At 34.0% G+C, this 17,723-nt stretch overlaps 1 protein-coding gene and 1 long non-coding RNA gene across 2 annotated transcripts; both read right to left on the bottom strand.

The window, feature by feature from the left end:
* Positions 1-1,577: 1,577 nt before the first annotated feature.
* LOC106691918 (uncharacterized) lies at positions 1,578-7,682 on the bottom strand. The gene is made up of 3 exons (XR_001344878.2): positions 7,618-7,682; positions 2,775-2,864; positions 1,578-1,734 (listed from the first exon to the last, which is right to left on the bottom strand). It is a non-coding gene; the product is annotated as an uncharacterized lncRNA (long non-coding RNA).
* Positions 7,683-9,718: 2,036 nt separating this feature from the next.
* On the bottom strand, positions 9,719-16,569 carry LOC106691917 (uncharacterized). The gene is made up of 5 exons (XM_014437817.2): positions 16,525-16,569; positions 15,933-16,022; positions 10,363-10,431; positions 10,051-10,140; positions 9,719-9,943 (listed from the first exon to the last, which is right to left on the bottom strand). Exons 2-5 carry the CDS (start codon positions 16,014-16,016, stop codon positions 9,884-9,886), a joined length of 303 nt encoding a protein of 100 aa, XP_014293303.1. The 5' UTR covers positions 16,017-16,022; positions 16,525-16,569; the 3' UTR covers positions 9,719-9,883.
* Between the last annotated feature and the right edge of the window lie 1,154 nt (positions 16,570-17,723).

The raw sequence follows: 17,723 nt of genomic DNA, 5'->3' as shown, positions 1-17,723 counted from the left end.
TGAAGAAGTTTGTCGGGGGGTGCGGTCAGCAAAGAACAACATAAATAAACAAAACCATATTTATTTATTTTATGCCGACGTTTCGACCTGAGTTCGAACTCAGTTTCATTCTTATACTTAATTTAATCTGTTAGGGTAATAAAGTAAGGAATATTTAAAGTAGTTTGTATTTCAAATGTATTACATTGTGCTTTTTTATTCAAATTTTTAAATTAATATTATAAATTTAGGCAAAATCATTTTTAGATTACAGAAATAAGATGCTCTACTCATTTCAAATAGATATTGAAAGATCTCATCCAACTTTAATACTTTTAAATTATATAACGTTAAAGTTTACTGAGTTAAATACTAATCAGAATTTAGTAATTAATTTTGAACAAATAATGATTAAGTTTTTTCCTTAATTTTTGTAATGCTTGTACATTCATTATATACTCAAGTCAGTCCTTAATTTTAAGATACAAGTTATAATTAATTTGTTTTATACACATATTCAATTTTTTTTTATTACTTTATTAAAACTATTTTATTTATATCATAAAAAATTAGGGGAAGAAATGTTTTTCATTTCAATTATCTATGAATTACTGCTTTAATCAGACATATTAACTGCATAGTAATGCTCTTCCAACAAGTATTTCAACGCATAAAAATCTCGCCAGGGTTCAGGAATGGAGTTAGAAACAATAAAGTATAACAAACATAACTCAGGTCGAAGGACGTAACTCAGGTCGAAACGTCGGCATAAAATAAATAAATATGGTTTTGTTTATTTATGTTGTTCTTTGCTGACCGCACCCCCCGACAAACTTCTTCAAGCATTAATCTACGGTCAACTATCTACACCTCAATATTAAATATTTTTGTTCTGCGAACTTAAATTCTTTAATAAATGACCTTCTGGCATCAACACACCGCTGTCAGTCTATTTTTCATTAATGGATAACGTCAAATCGCTTATCTTTCAAGTCTTTCTGATTTAGGGAAACAACAAGTCTCTGGGAGCTGAATCGGAGCTGTTGGATGGCTGCGACAGTGGGCCAAAACTTTGGTGGCGGCTAGCTTGGTAGGGCGTTTGTTGTAGGATCCAATCACCTTTGATCTCTGGTCGGGCTCAATGGACTCTACCCTTCCAATGGCACTCCAATGTAAAACTAACCTGTGACAGTCTATCCAGCAGGAACAAACCCTTTGTAGTTTACTTCTTTAATTAATTAAGTTTTAGATGTAGTAGCCGAAGGTTTGGCCAAATTCAACGTGGTAAAACTTGCAGAGCTCCTACTTAGCTTCCATCGACTTCATTACGTATTCCTGAAATAAGAAAGACCTGATAGAAAAAAGATTCTAGCTGCAGCTTCGAAAAGGTCTTGTAACATTTTCCCACGCTATGAGTTCCAGGGAGCCTATGAATAACTGAAAAATATGAAATTTTATTTCCTCTTCAACTAACATCTAATATTACCTCTTGATGATACATTTATCTAATAATGTTACTAAACTGTTTAAGATTTTTTTTGAGTGTATATCAGCTTTGTAAGGCAATGGAAGAAAAAATAATCTAAATTCATTTGTATCATATTTATTTCAATAATTCTACAGAAGATGCGAAATAATTGCTATAGTCAAACTTGTTGAGATGTTTCTTAGACAATGCGTGTTTGGTGCCAGCTGTTACTTATTAGGGGTGAACTGAAGCAATACCACCACAATCGTTGTGAATGATGTTAGCATCTGTATGGAAGTAGCAAGGAACAATTACTTTGACTTTTATTATAATTGAAAAAGTTTCACATTAAATAAGGAAATGCTATATATTATTAGCATAAAAATATTAAACAGAAATATTTTATGATTTTCGTATGTTTGACCAATCTGTATATTATGGGGACAAAATGTGCTGAAGAAAAAAGCACATTTTTTTTTAAATATAATTTGTCTTGTCTTTTATAATAGCACACAAGGAAAGTTATTGTTAAAACAAACACACCTGTATTTGGAAGTGTTGAAAACATCTAAATATTTCTATGAAACTGTTTACCATGTTATAATCCTTTTTTAGCAAAATATTTTTCCAAATATTAGGCCAAAATCAAAATAAATCTATTAAGATTTTTTTGAAATTAAGACATTTGAATTAAGATATCTTGAAAACTAAAAATCGTAGCTGCAAACCGTAAGTGAAGGAAATTTTCAGAATTTCATTCTTTTTTTAAGAATTTAGAGCATTAGATAAATTACTTTTAAGAATGATAAATTCACCATTAGAGAGTACCTAGGGATACGCCGTATAAGAGGTGGTAAGATAATGTGCACAGTATTTGGAAGACATATTAAAATCATTCAATCTAATGTTTTCTTATTTTAGCTATCACAAGTCTATCATATAAAAATTTACTAATTATGTAAACTATAATTTCACGAATGAATAGTGTAATTAAATAAAACATTGTTTAATATTTATGATTAAAAACTTAGGTCCAAAGGTCAGTATGAATAAATATTTTTTTGTTTATTTATGATATTTTTGCTGACTGCACACCCATCTTTTTACTGACCATCTTCAATAATTAAATAAAAATGTAATTGTATTTTTGTAAAATAAATACCATTATTAATAAAACAATAATAAATTATTTTATTTCCAGAAGTTTTAGTTCTGTCGGCTTGTCTCAAGACTGCCACATTTTTTTTTTATCAAAATAAAATAAAAATCTGTTGTTATCGATAAAATCTAGGTTAGTTTCTATGCTAATTATTGCTTCAGTGCCTACCCCACGTAAAAATGCATAGTCCAAATCAAACATGCCACATGCGGAGAAGGCAAATTTTTCTCTCATACCCAAATGGAGTTCCATTCTTTTCTGAAATAAAAAACAATTCAGATCTTATTTTTAGTTTTCTATGTATTTAAAAAACTACATAATTAGAAACTAACGAGAAAACAATTATTAAAAAATAAAAAAAGGATTATTCATTAATATAAAGATACATTGTCGATTAGACACTCACATCTGAGACGAGTTCCGACCACACGTCTGTCTTTTAATGTGTTATATGAGACCATGTGTCTCCATGGTATCGTCAAAGGGTATGTAACACGTGGAATCAATTGGAATGCCTTTTGAAGTATACTGGACGGGGAGGTAGCCGACAAGGACTGGACAGAGGGTGAATCGGGAAATCTGGATGACCTGGATTCATTTTTCAGTTTTCAGGATTACCGGTATCATCCGAGATACCGCCGAGAATTCCCATGGTATACGCCGGCCTTAACCATCATGAAAAGAGACCTCTACAAGGCCCGGCAGTCGTACTAGAAGTGCAGATGTGACGAGAGGCCAATGTACTTCGTAATGAGTATAGGTTCTAGGCCAGGGCATATCGAAACGAAAAAGTGCACTAGGAGAAAAAGAAATGCAGGACGATCGTCGAAGAGTCTACAAAGAATCCCTGGGATATCCCGTATAGGATGGGTTATTCCGTTGGCACCCCACAAGCATGCAGGATACCACCCCTGAAGAGGCAGCTAATGTCTTCATTGACGTGACTTACTCCAGGAATGATTCGTCCCTGGACAACGAAGAGGAAGGTTTTGTGCTACGCACCACGGTATACCCCTTGGTACGGATCTGTGCCCACCTTGGGACATATATAATCTCCGTTTTGCCGTGAAAAGGTAAAAACTGGCCGTGCTCCCGGACTTGACGCTATAGACGCTGCGATCCTAAAGAATAGTATTGAAGAAAGGCTTCTTGATATTTACAATGACTGTCTGAAAAGGGGATACTTCCCAAGAAGCTGGAAGATTGGCGATCTAAAACTCTTCAACAAGAGAGGGGACATAGATAAGCACCTCCCTAAGTCCTACAGACCTATATGTCTCCTGTCTGTGATGAGCAAGGTTCTGGAGCAACTAATCATGACCAGGCTAGCACCAGTTTTTACAAGAGCAAGTCAACCACGGCAATACGGCTCCACAAAAGGCAAGGGAGCCACTGATGCCCTGTTACGAGTGCGAGCAGACGTTGAACAGAGGTAAGAGCGGTATGTCATGTTGCTGCCCTTTGACAGCGTCTTGTGGCTCCTCTTGCTCCAGCAGTTGCAGAAATATGAAGCTCCCATTAACTTATAAGATTTAATTAGGAGCTACCTCGAGGACAAACGTGTTAAGATTAAAGGTAGTTTTTATGAATTAGAAGCTTCCGTAGAGAGGGGATGCCCTATGGAAGCTGATTTTTTACGAGTTGTTAGGAGTCTTGGGGAAGAGCGGTTTCCTGCCACTAGTTACGTCGACGATCTGGCTGTAGTGGTGTCCTATAATAGCAGAGCCAGCCTAAAACAGCAAGCAGGACGTTGTGCCAACCTGGGCCCTGTTTTATAATAAAGTACAAGCTAATACTATTAGTCTTGTCGATTTAACTTACACTTACTATTAGTCTTGTCGATTTAACTTACACTTACTATTAGTCTTGTCGATTTAACTAACATGCGATTTAACTTACACTCTTTACACTGACTTGTACAATAGTAACTTGTACTTTAGTACTTTTTTACTCCTGTAATATCACTAATAGTCCTCCCTATTTTGAAAAAAATATATTAGTGCAATTACCACATTGTTTCTATACTTATACTCTGAACCAATACTATTAGCTTTCATTATGATGCAGGGCCCTGGTTAGAGAATAGTGCGAGAGGAAAAAGTTGCGAATGGTCTCTAGCAAGACACAGACCATTCTCTTAAGAGGAAAAACTGATAGGGCCTACCCTATAAATTTAATAATGCAACGAACAAGAATCCATCCAAGTGTGGTAGTCACTTACCTTGGCGTAAGATTTGGACGAGGATTTAACGTGACTCCCCACTTGGATTACTTGGGAAATAGGGTGGCCCTATCTTTGAGCGGCCTTAGTCGTGTAGTGGGCGCCTTCTGGGCCCTCAGATACCCTGCGACAATGATCATATATAAAGGAGTGGTCGTGGGTATTCTGAGGCATGTCTCCCTCGCCTGGAACCGGAATCTCTCGCAACGGCAGAAGAGTAGATTGGCGACAATTCAACGTACGGCTTGGCTTAGAGTCACCATGGCTTACCGGTGTGTCTAACCTTTTAGTGGGAGGGGTACCTCTCGATCTTCTCCTCTGGGAAGGGATGATAATGTTTAAATTCAAGAGAGAGAGCTCGGCAGGTCTGCCGGCAAATCTTCAGGTTAGGGTTGACGAGGGCCCAAGTAAATGGAAAACCATTCCCCGGGAGGGCACCACCGAAGAGTGGAACCGGCGTTGGATGACAAGCCCAAAAGGTGCTACTACTGTAAGGACATATTTCCCCACCGTTCGGTCAAGGATGGAAACAAAGTGGGTCCTCCCAGACTACTGGCTCTCTCAATTTCTCATGGAGCATGGGGGATTTCGAGCCAAGCTTCATGGCCACGGGATTGATATCGACATCCTATGCTACATCATCATAGACCGCCTTTGATGCATTACGGGCCAAATTGTTGTGGAAAAACGACTTCCCTCAGCTAGTAAGCGAAGAAAACAAGCCGTATTACAAAGTATTTGTATACGGGTGTAAAACACTTATTGGACCAGGCCCCTTCAATCTTTGCCAAAGAAGACTTGACGAAGACACCCTGCGGAATGGCTGCGGACGGAAGAGACGCAGAAGACCTTAAGACTGAAAACTGTACATGAATCATTAAAATTGTAAATTGATTTATCAGTTTAATGATGGATATGTAACATTAAACTGCTGCAGCACACCTGTATTCCTTATATGGCAGGGGAAGGTAGAAATAAATAAATAAAGTAATTAGTTTGCACATTGCTAGGATTGGTTAAGATGTCGGCAGTGTAAACGGTATTGAGGATACTAGTGATTGGGTTACACCGGCTGTCTAAGGAAAAAGGGATGATTAAATATAATTATGATATAAATAATTGATACAAACTGCAAGGTTCTGTCGTTGAGGTAGGAACAAAATAAAAGATAATTTGTAAGAATGTATCGTACTACTTTACAGTACAATAGACTAGCTTTATTTCGAGTCTTGAGATCCATTTGTTCGCCGAATGGTTTTTGAGATAAAGATTTCTCATAATAAATCCACTATCTACAGATTTTTCAGAACATTCTTTATGGAATGTTACTTTTTAAAGAGCTATATCTAGCTATATCTAGAGCTATATCTCGAGAACTATTAAACTTCAATATCTCTATCAGGACACATAGTTTAGCAAATTTACTCGTCTTTAAATGATGTTCTATCAGGTATTCTAGTGTTGTTGATAATTTTAAAGATGTGGAGCTCCGAAAGAAAAATTTTTATTTTAACGTTCTGAAATAGTCGCTATTTTTAATTCCCCCCAACAAAAATCATCAATTTTTACTAGTAGTTATATGCACTTTTCATTAATTTAATAAGAAATAGGGGTGAAATAACTGCATTTTGTCTCCCCTTGGGCTCTTGTACTAACTCACGTTTTACCTGAATGGCTCATATGAGGTGGGTTACATCACAGTAGTGATGTACATTTTCATTAATTTTGGGAAAAATACAATTAAAGGTCATCTCTTTCAGGAAAAGTACGATTTTTCAATTATTTTTTTTTGGACCAGATTCAGATGTTATACCTTTATCTGTTAAGTCAAAAAATAATTAATAAATTTTAACTGAACTGAATTTAAAATTAATTGTTGATTAACAAAAAAAGAATTAGTTCAATGAAAAAATAACTGAGAACCGCACTGTAAGTAAATATTATTTGTTCTGAAATCCATGGCTTCCCAATTGTATACAATACGTCCATATTAATATTACTAATCTTAGTTTCTGAAATGTGTTCTTAACCTGGAAAAAAATATTATTTGTCCAATCTCCTTAAGCTAATTATCAAATCCTTTGGTAGTTTATATTTTTTATTTTCAAGGCGAGATAGTTAATTCTTTCAAATAAACTAAATATAAGGTACTTTTAGGACAAATATCCATACCAACCTTAAGTATTTAATTTCACTTTCGTACGACTTATCGTTATTGAGTGTGTTCACATTCTCGCTTGCATACATACACACAAACATGTGCTTCATTCAACAACTTGAATTCGAATTTTTGACGATCGTAATATTCCCTTACTATATATTTGTAAGTAATAGTAGAAAAAATACTTGTTAGCTCATTTAGTAGCAACTATTTTACTCGATTTTTTTTTTTTTAAGATTTATCTTATTGGTAGATATTACAATCTGCCACACAGTTGTGGGCAATAGGTAATAGTGATAAATGATCTCATACATACTAAAATAAAATAAAAAATAAATAAATTAAAAAAAAAACCTCTCTTAAAATATATACAAAAAAAAGTATAGACATGATGAACATAACCAAATTATCTGTATGAAAAATAAATAAATAAAATAATATATACACAATCGACCTGAGGATCCCTGAGCCCACACTATCCCCCACGTGTGAGGGGTAGAGCTGAGTTCAAAAGATCCCAGGGCATCCCTCTCGCCGCATGACTGGTAATGATTACTCGAAACTAATCGGTATCTTTAGGCATACTTTTACACCTGTTTAATGAGATCAAGGAATTTCTTTTAACTCACTTGGATTCTATATCTTTGGGCCAACAGGCGGGAGTACGTGCGGTTATAGAACTCGTCCACCTGGAAGAGAATTTCATTTATAAATGGATTTATAAGTAGAACTGCAGTAGGATTAGTTAAATGATTGATTACCTCTTTGGCGAACTGCTGACAGCTTAATACCACCCTCCATATAGGAAAACTTTGTAATGCAACTATCACAAAATCTTGAACATTTACATTGTCATATCCAATGATAGCGTGGTACATTTTCCCTAACTGGGATAATAATATTGTCATTACGCCTACTAAGAGGTGGGGAGAAAATACTTCGTTGAGATCGACTGCGGCTGCGATCAGAGCGTCTTGTTCAGTGTCCGACAGCAGGGGTGTTCTGCGCAGCTGGTGGCGTACAAGCGAGAGGAGGAGGATGAACTGTTCCATCATGGCGATGCCTAATAAATACCCCAGTTGGGAGTAAAGTAAGACTATCGAAACCGCTTCTATGGATCCATATCTAATTGGGATTAAGGCCCAAAACCCTAAGTATACCATGAATATAAATAATATAGGCAAAGAAGATTTGATCATGGCCTTATCGTCGTCCATTTTTAAATAAGGCCGACACTTCTGAAGATCAGAAAGGAAATTGTCGAGAGCAGGTTTCTTCAAATGCATCCAGGCCTGGTTGATGAGAAGGTTCAGGTAAGAAGTTAGCATCGGGGCCCAGAACAGGAAGCTGAACGATCCTTGACCCATGTTAAATATTGTAATCCCCCAAATGCAGCATCCAACGAGAACAATCGCAGCCACCCAACACAACAATTTATGTGGCAGTGTTGTTTGAAACTTTTTCCCTTTGACATTATACGGAAATAGGAGTAAGTATTTACCAAGCCATAGTCTTTGATTCACCGCCAATCTAACGAATTCCTCTGCCATTTCTTTGTCGGTTCTGAAAAACAAAACAAAAACAAGACCAATTAGTGCTCATTTCAATATTATAATATCATCAAGTCAGAACATTTATCTTGTATTTTACAAGTAAATCTACATTATATGTGTAAATACATAAACAGTTTTGCAGATTTATAGCGTGTCAATTATTTTACGTTAAATAATCATTTAATAATCCGAAACTCATCGAAAATATATCTATTGATTTATCTGAATAGCTCGTGTTACCTTTTAAGCTTATTGATATACCACCACAGATGTTGAGAATTAGTAATGGAAATGTGTTTCATTTACTCAAGTGTCTCAATAAAGCACAGGACAATTACTTCAGGGTTCTGACTTGAATAGTTCTAGGTCTTTAAGGATTTATTTCACTGTCGCCTTTATTAAATTAACGCAAAACATTTATAGTAATTTAATTTATTATTGTTTAAATAAAATAATTGGCATCCAAGTGAAGTCCCAAAAATTCGTAATTATTGATTTAAATGTCCATCGTTTCGGCCAATCTGGCCATCCTCAAATACAATCTATTAAATAACAGATTTTATTATACATACATCATATGTAATTTTACTTAAAGAAAATAATAATTCAAAATAAAAATAGTTGAGTCTATTTTCATATATCAGAATATTTAATTATACAATGAAGACACAAGATATTCAAACCAAAACTAGTCAGAAATTTCAAGCAAAATTATTTATAAGTAATATGGTTAAATTTTATGTTACTATTTACAGTTAACTTTGATATGTATTTTAATAATAAAAGAAATAAGAATTTCAACAAAATACAGTTTGTTATATATCAGATTTATGCTTGATTTGATTGTAAGGAAGGTTACAAATAATGCGTGATAAGTAAGTTTTTAATTGTTGGGTGTGGGGGGTAAATTTATATTTAAGGCATGCTAATTTGTTAATAAGAATGCTGTTTGTTAAAAATGAATGTTTAATAAAATCTTTCATTTAATACATTGAACATACACATACATATTTTAATGAATATTAGTAGAGGAAAATGTGAAAAATATATAAATATATTCTTGTATGTGCTATTGTGTATTGATGCATCCTTTAAGTTCCATATTTTAGTGTCATATGTTAGGCATCAAACGAAGAAAATTTACTAGTAGGAAGTATAATATATTTTTAAATCTAAGTTGATCCAAATCATAAAAAAAGAAATTTCTTAAATGAATCAACTATTCTTTTTTGAACAATGTATATTTATGTTTTATGCACACATTTCTTATTTTTATTATGCAATTAATTCATACAACTTTATTGATATAATTAAAAAAATTTGGAACGAAGCCTCTTCTATATCAGAAGTTCTTTCCCATCTGAAGAAGTATGACACTGTACGTAACCGTTGCAGAAATCATCTGAAGAAGAATAACACCATCATTATGTTTAAGAGGATATCGAAGTAGTTTTGGACTATTTAATTAAATATTAATAAAAAATATCTCGCAATGAGACTTGTACTTACGCCTGCAAAGAATTTTAGATCTACTTGACAAAAACCAGCTGCATTTACAGAAAAGGATTTTCTCTTCAATGAATGCGCTCTCAGACCATCCTAAACATTAAAATATCAAAGTTAAGTATATAAAAAATTATTTACTAAACTAATATATGTATTATTAATTTGTAATAGAGATCATGTTCTATGAAATAGATGTGTGGTTAAATGAATACCCCTATTAATTATTGTTCAGTGGTATATTTTTACTGTATGTGTTTTAGTGGTTATAACTAAAATCTTCTCGTTTTGTTAATTATTCAATGTTAGTTGACTTACATTATTCAGAAGTCCCCAGGTTTTGTCTTTTTTCATTATCCTGTAGAGCACTGTATAAAATTCGTCCGCCTATAATATACCAAGGATTATAATAAAAATTTATATATATTTTCAAACGCATAAGTATTTGATTATACTCTAAAAAAAAATAAAATTTATAAACCGTGGTATTTACGAATGTGGAAGGTTGAGCATCTTTACTTCCTCGTTTTTTTTCTAGTTTTAAATAAGTTAAATATTTGTTAATAACTAAAAATATAATTTATAGATAAATGATTTATAAATGATGTAATTAATTTATTCATGAACTTAAAGTAACGAATGGAAGGTAATGAAATTTGACTAAATTTATCTATTTCAAGTAACCCCAAAGGAAAAAGTTATATTTTTATTAAGTTGGGACCAAACCTAACTATTGTATTAGTGGGTGAAAATAGATAAAGTAACTCTAAATATTCCTATGATTTCAAACATGCAGAAAACCGGTTCTTTACCGTTAGAAAAGGGTTCAAAAATATCTAAAATGGAGAATAAAAAGAAATTTCCGAGCATAAAGGGAAAAAACAGGCGTTTTCCACAAATAATTGGATACTATGCTACACTAATACTTTAAATAAATAATAAATATAAATTAATAATAATAATTGTTAGCTGACCAACTCCTTTCAACGCAAAAACTTAATTTTTTTTAGAAATTGTGAAACTTTGAATTTTGTCTCCTCCCTCCCATAAGATGGATCATGATCATCCTTGATCATCCACCGAAACAAAAATTTATTTTAATTCATTTTTATTACCACTAAGCGCATTAAATATGAATAAAGCAAAGTAACGAATTAGTAGGTGATTCAGTTTTATTTAATTTTCAAATATTAGTATTGATCTAAATTTCTTATATTTTTAAATGATGAATTCTAAGGAAATTATATTCAATATTTTTCATACTTCCTCTTCTAAAGCTAATGAATTAATGAATGGAGTTAAAATGAAAAAATCATGTATTACGCAATCTAAAGAGTTATCAAATGTTTTTAAAATTACTGTCCGTAGTATAAACGATCATTACAAAAAATAATATATATTCAGGTTAGAATTGTAGATATTTACTTTTTCCTTCATTCTATCACATGCCCAGAAAATCCTGAAGGTCATTGAAGAAACAATAATAATCCAACCGATGAATGATAGTGCTATTGGGCTATAAATAAATTTAGTAGCAATGAATACATTACAATTAACGAAAGCGAAATGGCTTAGGGACATGAAGAGAATCGGAAGTCCGTAAACCTTCTGAATGCTACCGAGGGCACCGGCAAGTCTGTCGTGTATGTCGCAGAGATGTACCAACATCACTTCCCAAGACGAGGCTCGATGGACGAGAGAGTCCAAGCAGCGATGGACGCTGTCCACCAAGAACACGATGAGGATACCTATTGCCAAGCAGTAGAAGTTGGCATAGTGGAAAGTAAGGAACATTGCAAGTGTTGGAAGGTCTGATATTCTTTCACTGAACAAATGTCCTAAAACAAGAAATGACTGCAAGAATAGGGAAAAAATTACTGAATCAATCTTTTGATGAATCCACTTCATCCTTAATAAAGTATTGAAATCGCTTCAAATCTTCTATGACAAATTCCAACACCATATATAAATTCAATAGACATAAGAATAATACATTAATTTTTAGTGTTTGGATTTGTTATAGTAAGTATAAAAATACTACAAAGGTTCATCCACACTGTTTCTTAAAAATCATTCACAAAAACAAAAACCTCTTATTAGTACTTGGCTATAAAATGTTTTCCATTACGCTCTAAATAGATGAATACTCATGGACTGTGATTCTCTACTTCGCCTTTGATAACTTAGTATCCCTGTATGGACGTACCTTACATATGTTAATATGACGAAGCTCATTCTAATCTACAGCGTTATATGTTTGACGAATTGGATAAGCTGATGTAAATAGTTTAATTTTACACTGCGGAGTGCAATTCATCTCTACCATCTCATTGTAACGTAGTGCGGATGAACCTTCAGTGACTTTTATACAGTTGAAATAATTTAATTCTTTGAGTATCTAACCTGCTGAACAACACATCAAAAAAAGTGGTAAAAGGATTCCTTCTAAACGGTTGTAGCTTATCTTCGATTCTGCATTTAAGAGAAGAAGTATCCTCTCTACTTTCAGGAGCTGTATTGTAACATTTTCCATTGCACCACGGTAGGTAATGTTACATAAAGTAATGGAGATTATTGAGATAGAATAGGCTACAAACTGCATCACGTATACGAACATGGAAAAGGGAGACCTGGTAAGCTTTGGATTTGGAAATATTAGTGTATAGCAGCCGAGGAGGGGTAAAATGGAGGCGCAGAAGACGCTAAACAAAAGCTTCCATGCTCCGAAGACGACGTTGTGCCCTCGCAAGGAGTACGGCACAACTCCTAGTACCGCGGCCATATTGAGAGCAATCCGGAGGGACTGGAGGCATGTCCTCTGTTGATGGGCACTCTTCGCAGCGCGTGACATCCTGCGACTGCTTCAACTTGCGAGAATGGACTTGACTCATTTACCTGACGACTCCTTATTGATCGTGTTTCTAACGACCACACCATCGTTGGAACCTAGATTATAGTTCGAATCCTCACTTGTATTTTCGATAATCCTTACACACACTGCTACAGTGTTAAAATTTGTCGTGTAAAGGACGTTTTACTTGCGAGTAATCATAAAGTTACAGTATTGAGAGCAGTTCCCAACAACCACTCACAGTCAGCTGTAAATTAATTCATCCAGTTGTGAATTTTATTTTTTTTAATCAATTTTTTGTTTCATTTTTGATTAGTATCACATTCTGTCATATAAAGTCATACAATGGGAATAGAAATATGATAGCGCATTCACACCATATTTACAAAGATATATAAATTAGATGATAAAAAAAAATAATACAAAGAAAAATGAAACAATACTAAACTTATATAGTAAATAACATCTTAAATGCATGCATTCCTATTTATAATGTTTATATTCAGCCTAGAGAGCTCTTAACTATTAAAAAATTAAAAGAGCTCTTGTCTTTTCAATTCTAAAAGAAAAAGCTGGAACTTAAAGCTGGAACTGCGGAACTTACTTCTCTCTCAACCGCGTCAGTGCTGAAAAAAGTCATTGGAGGCTGAGGGGGCTTGCTGCAGAGGACCTGAGGGGAGAATCTGGCCATTAGCAATACTCCAATATAATTATTTACAAAAAAATCTCTGGGTCACTTTCGTTTCAACCTTCGAAGGAAGGGAGAGGGGAGATTTAGGAATGAGTGAAGCAGGATAGGGATTATGCTAGGGGATTTTGTTGGTTGGGTTTCTCCTAAAATTTAGCGAATTTACATTTAATAAGGTCTGAGATAAAAGGAGATATAAAGGTCACGATCTAGGATATTGTTTGTTGCACAGTATGGGACGTTTACTATTGTTGGCTATTGAACTGAAAGGAATGAATGCGTTTGGTGTCAGAATTTGCCCACAACGTTCGAGCACATAAGCCCCGACAGGTATGATTGCATTGGATTATAAAGTAGTAATTAGTTGACACTTGCAATTTTCTATATAGCAATTTATATAATTTTCCAAACCGTTGAATAAGTTCTTGTTCATGTCTATATGCGGAGTTCATGTTATATAAAAACTTAAAAGAAAAATTAGGTTTAACTTTGTAAAAACTAAAAGAAGGAAAGAGGGACTAGAAATCCCGAATAATATACGGACTAAACATAATAATAGATGGACTAAACTCCATATTAATAACATATATTTCTTTAAATTTATACAAGAATCTGAGTAATCATTGGAATGGTTCACTCATGCTTGAGGCTTGATGCTGGTCCCAACTGTTCCTTATCAATCGTGAACTGAAGCAATACAACGATATAAGTAGCTGCTGTTGTCACCATCTGTATAAGAATGATTAAGGACAATTATTTTTAGTAATAATATTGGTGTCATATATTAAAGCGTGCATAATCATATATAAATTTATGATCGTACATGATAAAATGTACTTTGTGGATCCTTGTAGTACGGAAAGTAAAAATGATCATTTATTGGTAAAAACCGGTTTTAATGGCGTTCTAACCGACATATCGATCATAGTAAAATAACCGTCCCTCAGTGGATCAGAAGTCCCTGATTTTATTGTAAAGTCGTAATACTTTCGAAAGCTTTCAAAACTTATCCATTAATGATTTAATCGATAAGTTTGAACGATATTACTAATTTTCATTATAATCTTAAACACTTTCTTGAGACTGGTTAATTTTGTTTAAATAAATAATTTAATTTTTATCCATTTTAGTCTCAACACACTTTATTTTTCTTACAATTCCGACGTTTCGGCCAATCCGGCCATCCTCATGGACAATTTTAATACGATTTTGGAACTAAATGATTTTAAAACTCAACTTCATGCAGGCTATTCTGCCCAGGTCGAAACAACAATTTCTAATAAGTCAATTTTCACATTAAAAACAAAAATTAAAATTCATTTATCACAGTCACTATTTGTTAAAGTTTTAGTTGTGATAAAGTTTTAACACTTATAGGGAAGGTTTAAAGATGATACAAATACATTCCGCTCTTATTAAAAAGTTTGTGAGGTCTGAATACGTAAATTCGTTATGACAAGGGAACATACTCACGTATGTGGGACACATTTGTCCACTTTGGCTTATTTCAAAACCATGAACGTGATGGATGATAGTCAAGGAGTTTCGCGTTTGACTGTGGCTCATCATTTAATTCCATCGTGGGTTTTTGGCCGAAATGAACTAAAATCTTTAAGTGAAGTTTTCCCAGGATCAAAAAAGCTCCGCTGATGTATCAATAGATATTAAAGATCACTGTAGAATCTTGATAAATATTTTGGAGTATAAATTTTTGTTCTTGTTAAGACTTAACTTGATATAAAACTTAGAAGTAATCAAATAAGGGATATGGAACAATAATAAAATATACAAAAAAAAAATCAATACTTTTTTTAATTATTATTATTTTATAATTTCAAAACAAGATGAAATCTCAAATCAAGCTGGTTTAATCATACAAATTTTGCAGAGGTCTGTCCATTCTGTTAAAAATCATTCAAAAAATAAATAAAAAACCCTTCTAAAGGGTGAGAATCCTTTGTATATATTCCTTAAAAATTTGAAATAAGCTCCATATTCATGGTTTTGAAATAAGTCAAAGCGGACTAATGGATCCCACATGCGTGAACATGTTCCATGTTGTTCTAACGAACATATTCAGACCTCACAAACTTTTTAATAAGAGCGGAATTTATTTGTCTCATCTTTTAGTCTTCCTTATAACAATTCGGTAGGGATTTTACTATCTCAACAAATTTTAATTTTAAAATTTTCATTTAAATAAGATAAATTTTAGTCTTAAAACAATTTATATTTCTTTATAAGTCCGACGTTTTGGCCATCCTTAAGGACAATTTATCGCAAAGAGTGATCTAATTTAAAATTTTCATTCAACACGTAATATTATTAAGTGATCAGTTCCGTTCATACCCCACTTATAAGTTGGAAATCCACATTGAACATTCCTCCTGCAGAGAACACGAACTTTCTTTTCATACCCAAATGAAACTCCATTCTTCCCTGAAAATGGAAAATATGTTATCATTAGTATTGGTGCACATATCAACAGGTCCACCATTAGGGACAGCTATGGGACAACCCCCTGGACCCGAATTTTCGAGAGGCCCGCTGAGAGTAGAACTACAAATTCATTATAAATAATATCACATACTTTCGTCAGACTCTATGTAAACTAACTTATAATTATGTATGTTGTTTATAGAGATGTGTTACTGTTTCCCGGACATGGGTTCGAGTCCACCTGCAGCAGATAATTTATTCTGCTACTTAGCAACCGTATGGGTTCCAGGGTGGATATAAAGTGGATACAGAGTGGGATTAAATTGGAGAAAAACGTGGTGGTGTTCTGAATCCCTCATCCTTCATTTAGCCTTACATTTATTTTATTTTAAGTGATGATATAGATAATGTATTTATAATAAACCTCCATCTAATATTATTGACAAAAATAAAACGCATGAAATATTGAGTGGATCAGAGGGAACTCACTGTGTTTTCTAACCTCTGGCTCAGGCTTGGCTGTCGGCTGCTCTAGATATGGAGAGGTGATAAGAAATGATATTGAAGTATAAGATTCGGAGATAATTTTAAATGGTTGTCATAGATTAGATAGACAGATGGGTCTCATATTTTACATAGTTGTGGCCAAATGAAGAATGTATTTATCAAAGGAGAGAGGAGTTAACATTGAAAGCAACTTACTTCAATTTTATGCTCATGGGTCAACAAGTAGTAGTACGTCCGGTTATAGAACTGCTCCACCTAAAAGAACATTTTATCAATGAATTGAGGATTCTATACTTCAGGATAATCAATGAAAAAATTACCTCTTTCACGAAGAGCTGACAATGTGATACGACTCTCCAGATCGGTAAAGCTTGCAATATTAATACTGTGATATTAAAAAGATCTAAAAGTTCTCCAGTTCTGATACCTTGGTATAATTTGCCCAAAAGTGCAACAAAAAGTGTCATTATGATAACTAGGAGGTGAGGGGAAAATACTTTGTTGAGGTCGATTGCAGCTGCTATGAGAGCGTCGTGATTTGTATCTGCAAGAAGAGCGGTTCTTGAGAGCTGATGGCGGACTAAGGAGAGGAGGAGAATGAACTGCTCCAGCATGAAATTGCACAAAAACAAGCCCAACTGGAAGTAAAGGTAAATCATAGAAAACTCAAAGTTTATATGTTGCTCCTTGAAAGTCACGTAAAACCATAGACCAACGTTTATCAAAAATTGGCCAAGCGTGGGCAGGAAAGATTCCATCATAGACTCTTTGCCGCTCGCTTCTAAATAAGGTCTGCACTCGTGAAGATTGGAAAGGAAGTCGTCTAGTTTGTCCTTCTTAGTGTGCATCCAGATCTGGTTGATCAAAAGAGTTATGTAGGACGATACCAGCGGACCCCATAACAAGAAGTTGAATGTGTCATTCTGCTCGTTTACCATAGCCATGACCCAGAAGGAGATGCCTGCCAGAAAAACTGTTACCACCCAACAGAGCCACTTACGGGCCAGCGTTGTTTGAAAGGTTTTTCCTTCGACTACATGTGGAAATAAGAGTAAATATCTAGCAAGCCGCAGTTGTTTGTTTACAGTCAATCTGACGAACTCCTCCGCCATTTCTTTGTCGGGTCTGGAAAAAAAGAAACAGTAATCTTCGTGTAATAGTAAATTCGTGGGAACGTTCAAGTAAATTAAATCA

Source organism: Halyomorpha halys, unplaced genomic scaffold (assembly GCF_000696795.3).
Source record: "Halyomorpha halys isolate HHAL.00 unplaced genomic scaffold, Hhal_1.1 Scaffold5026.1, whole genome shotgun sequence".
In the NCBI taxonomy this organism is placed as follows: Eukaryota; Metazoa; Arthropoda; class Insecta; order Hemiptera; family Pentatomidae; genus Halyomorpha; species Halyomorpha halys.
This window is presented reverse-complemented; position numbering and strand designations above follow the sequence as displayed.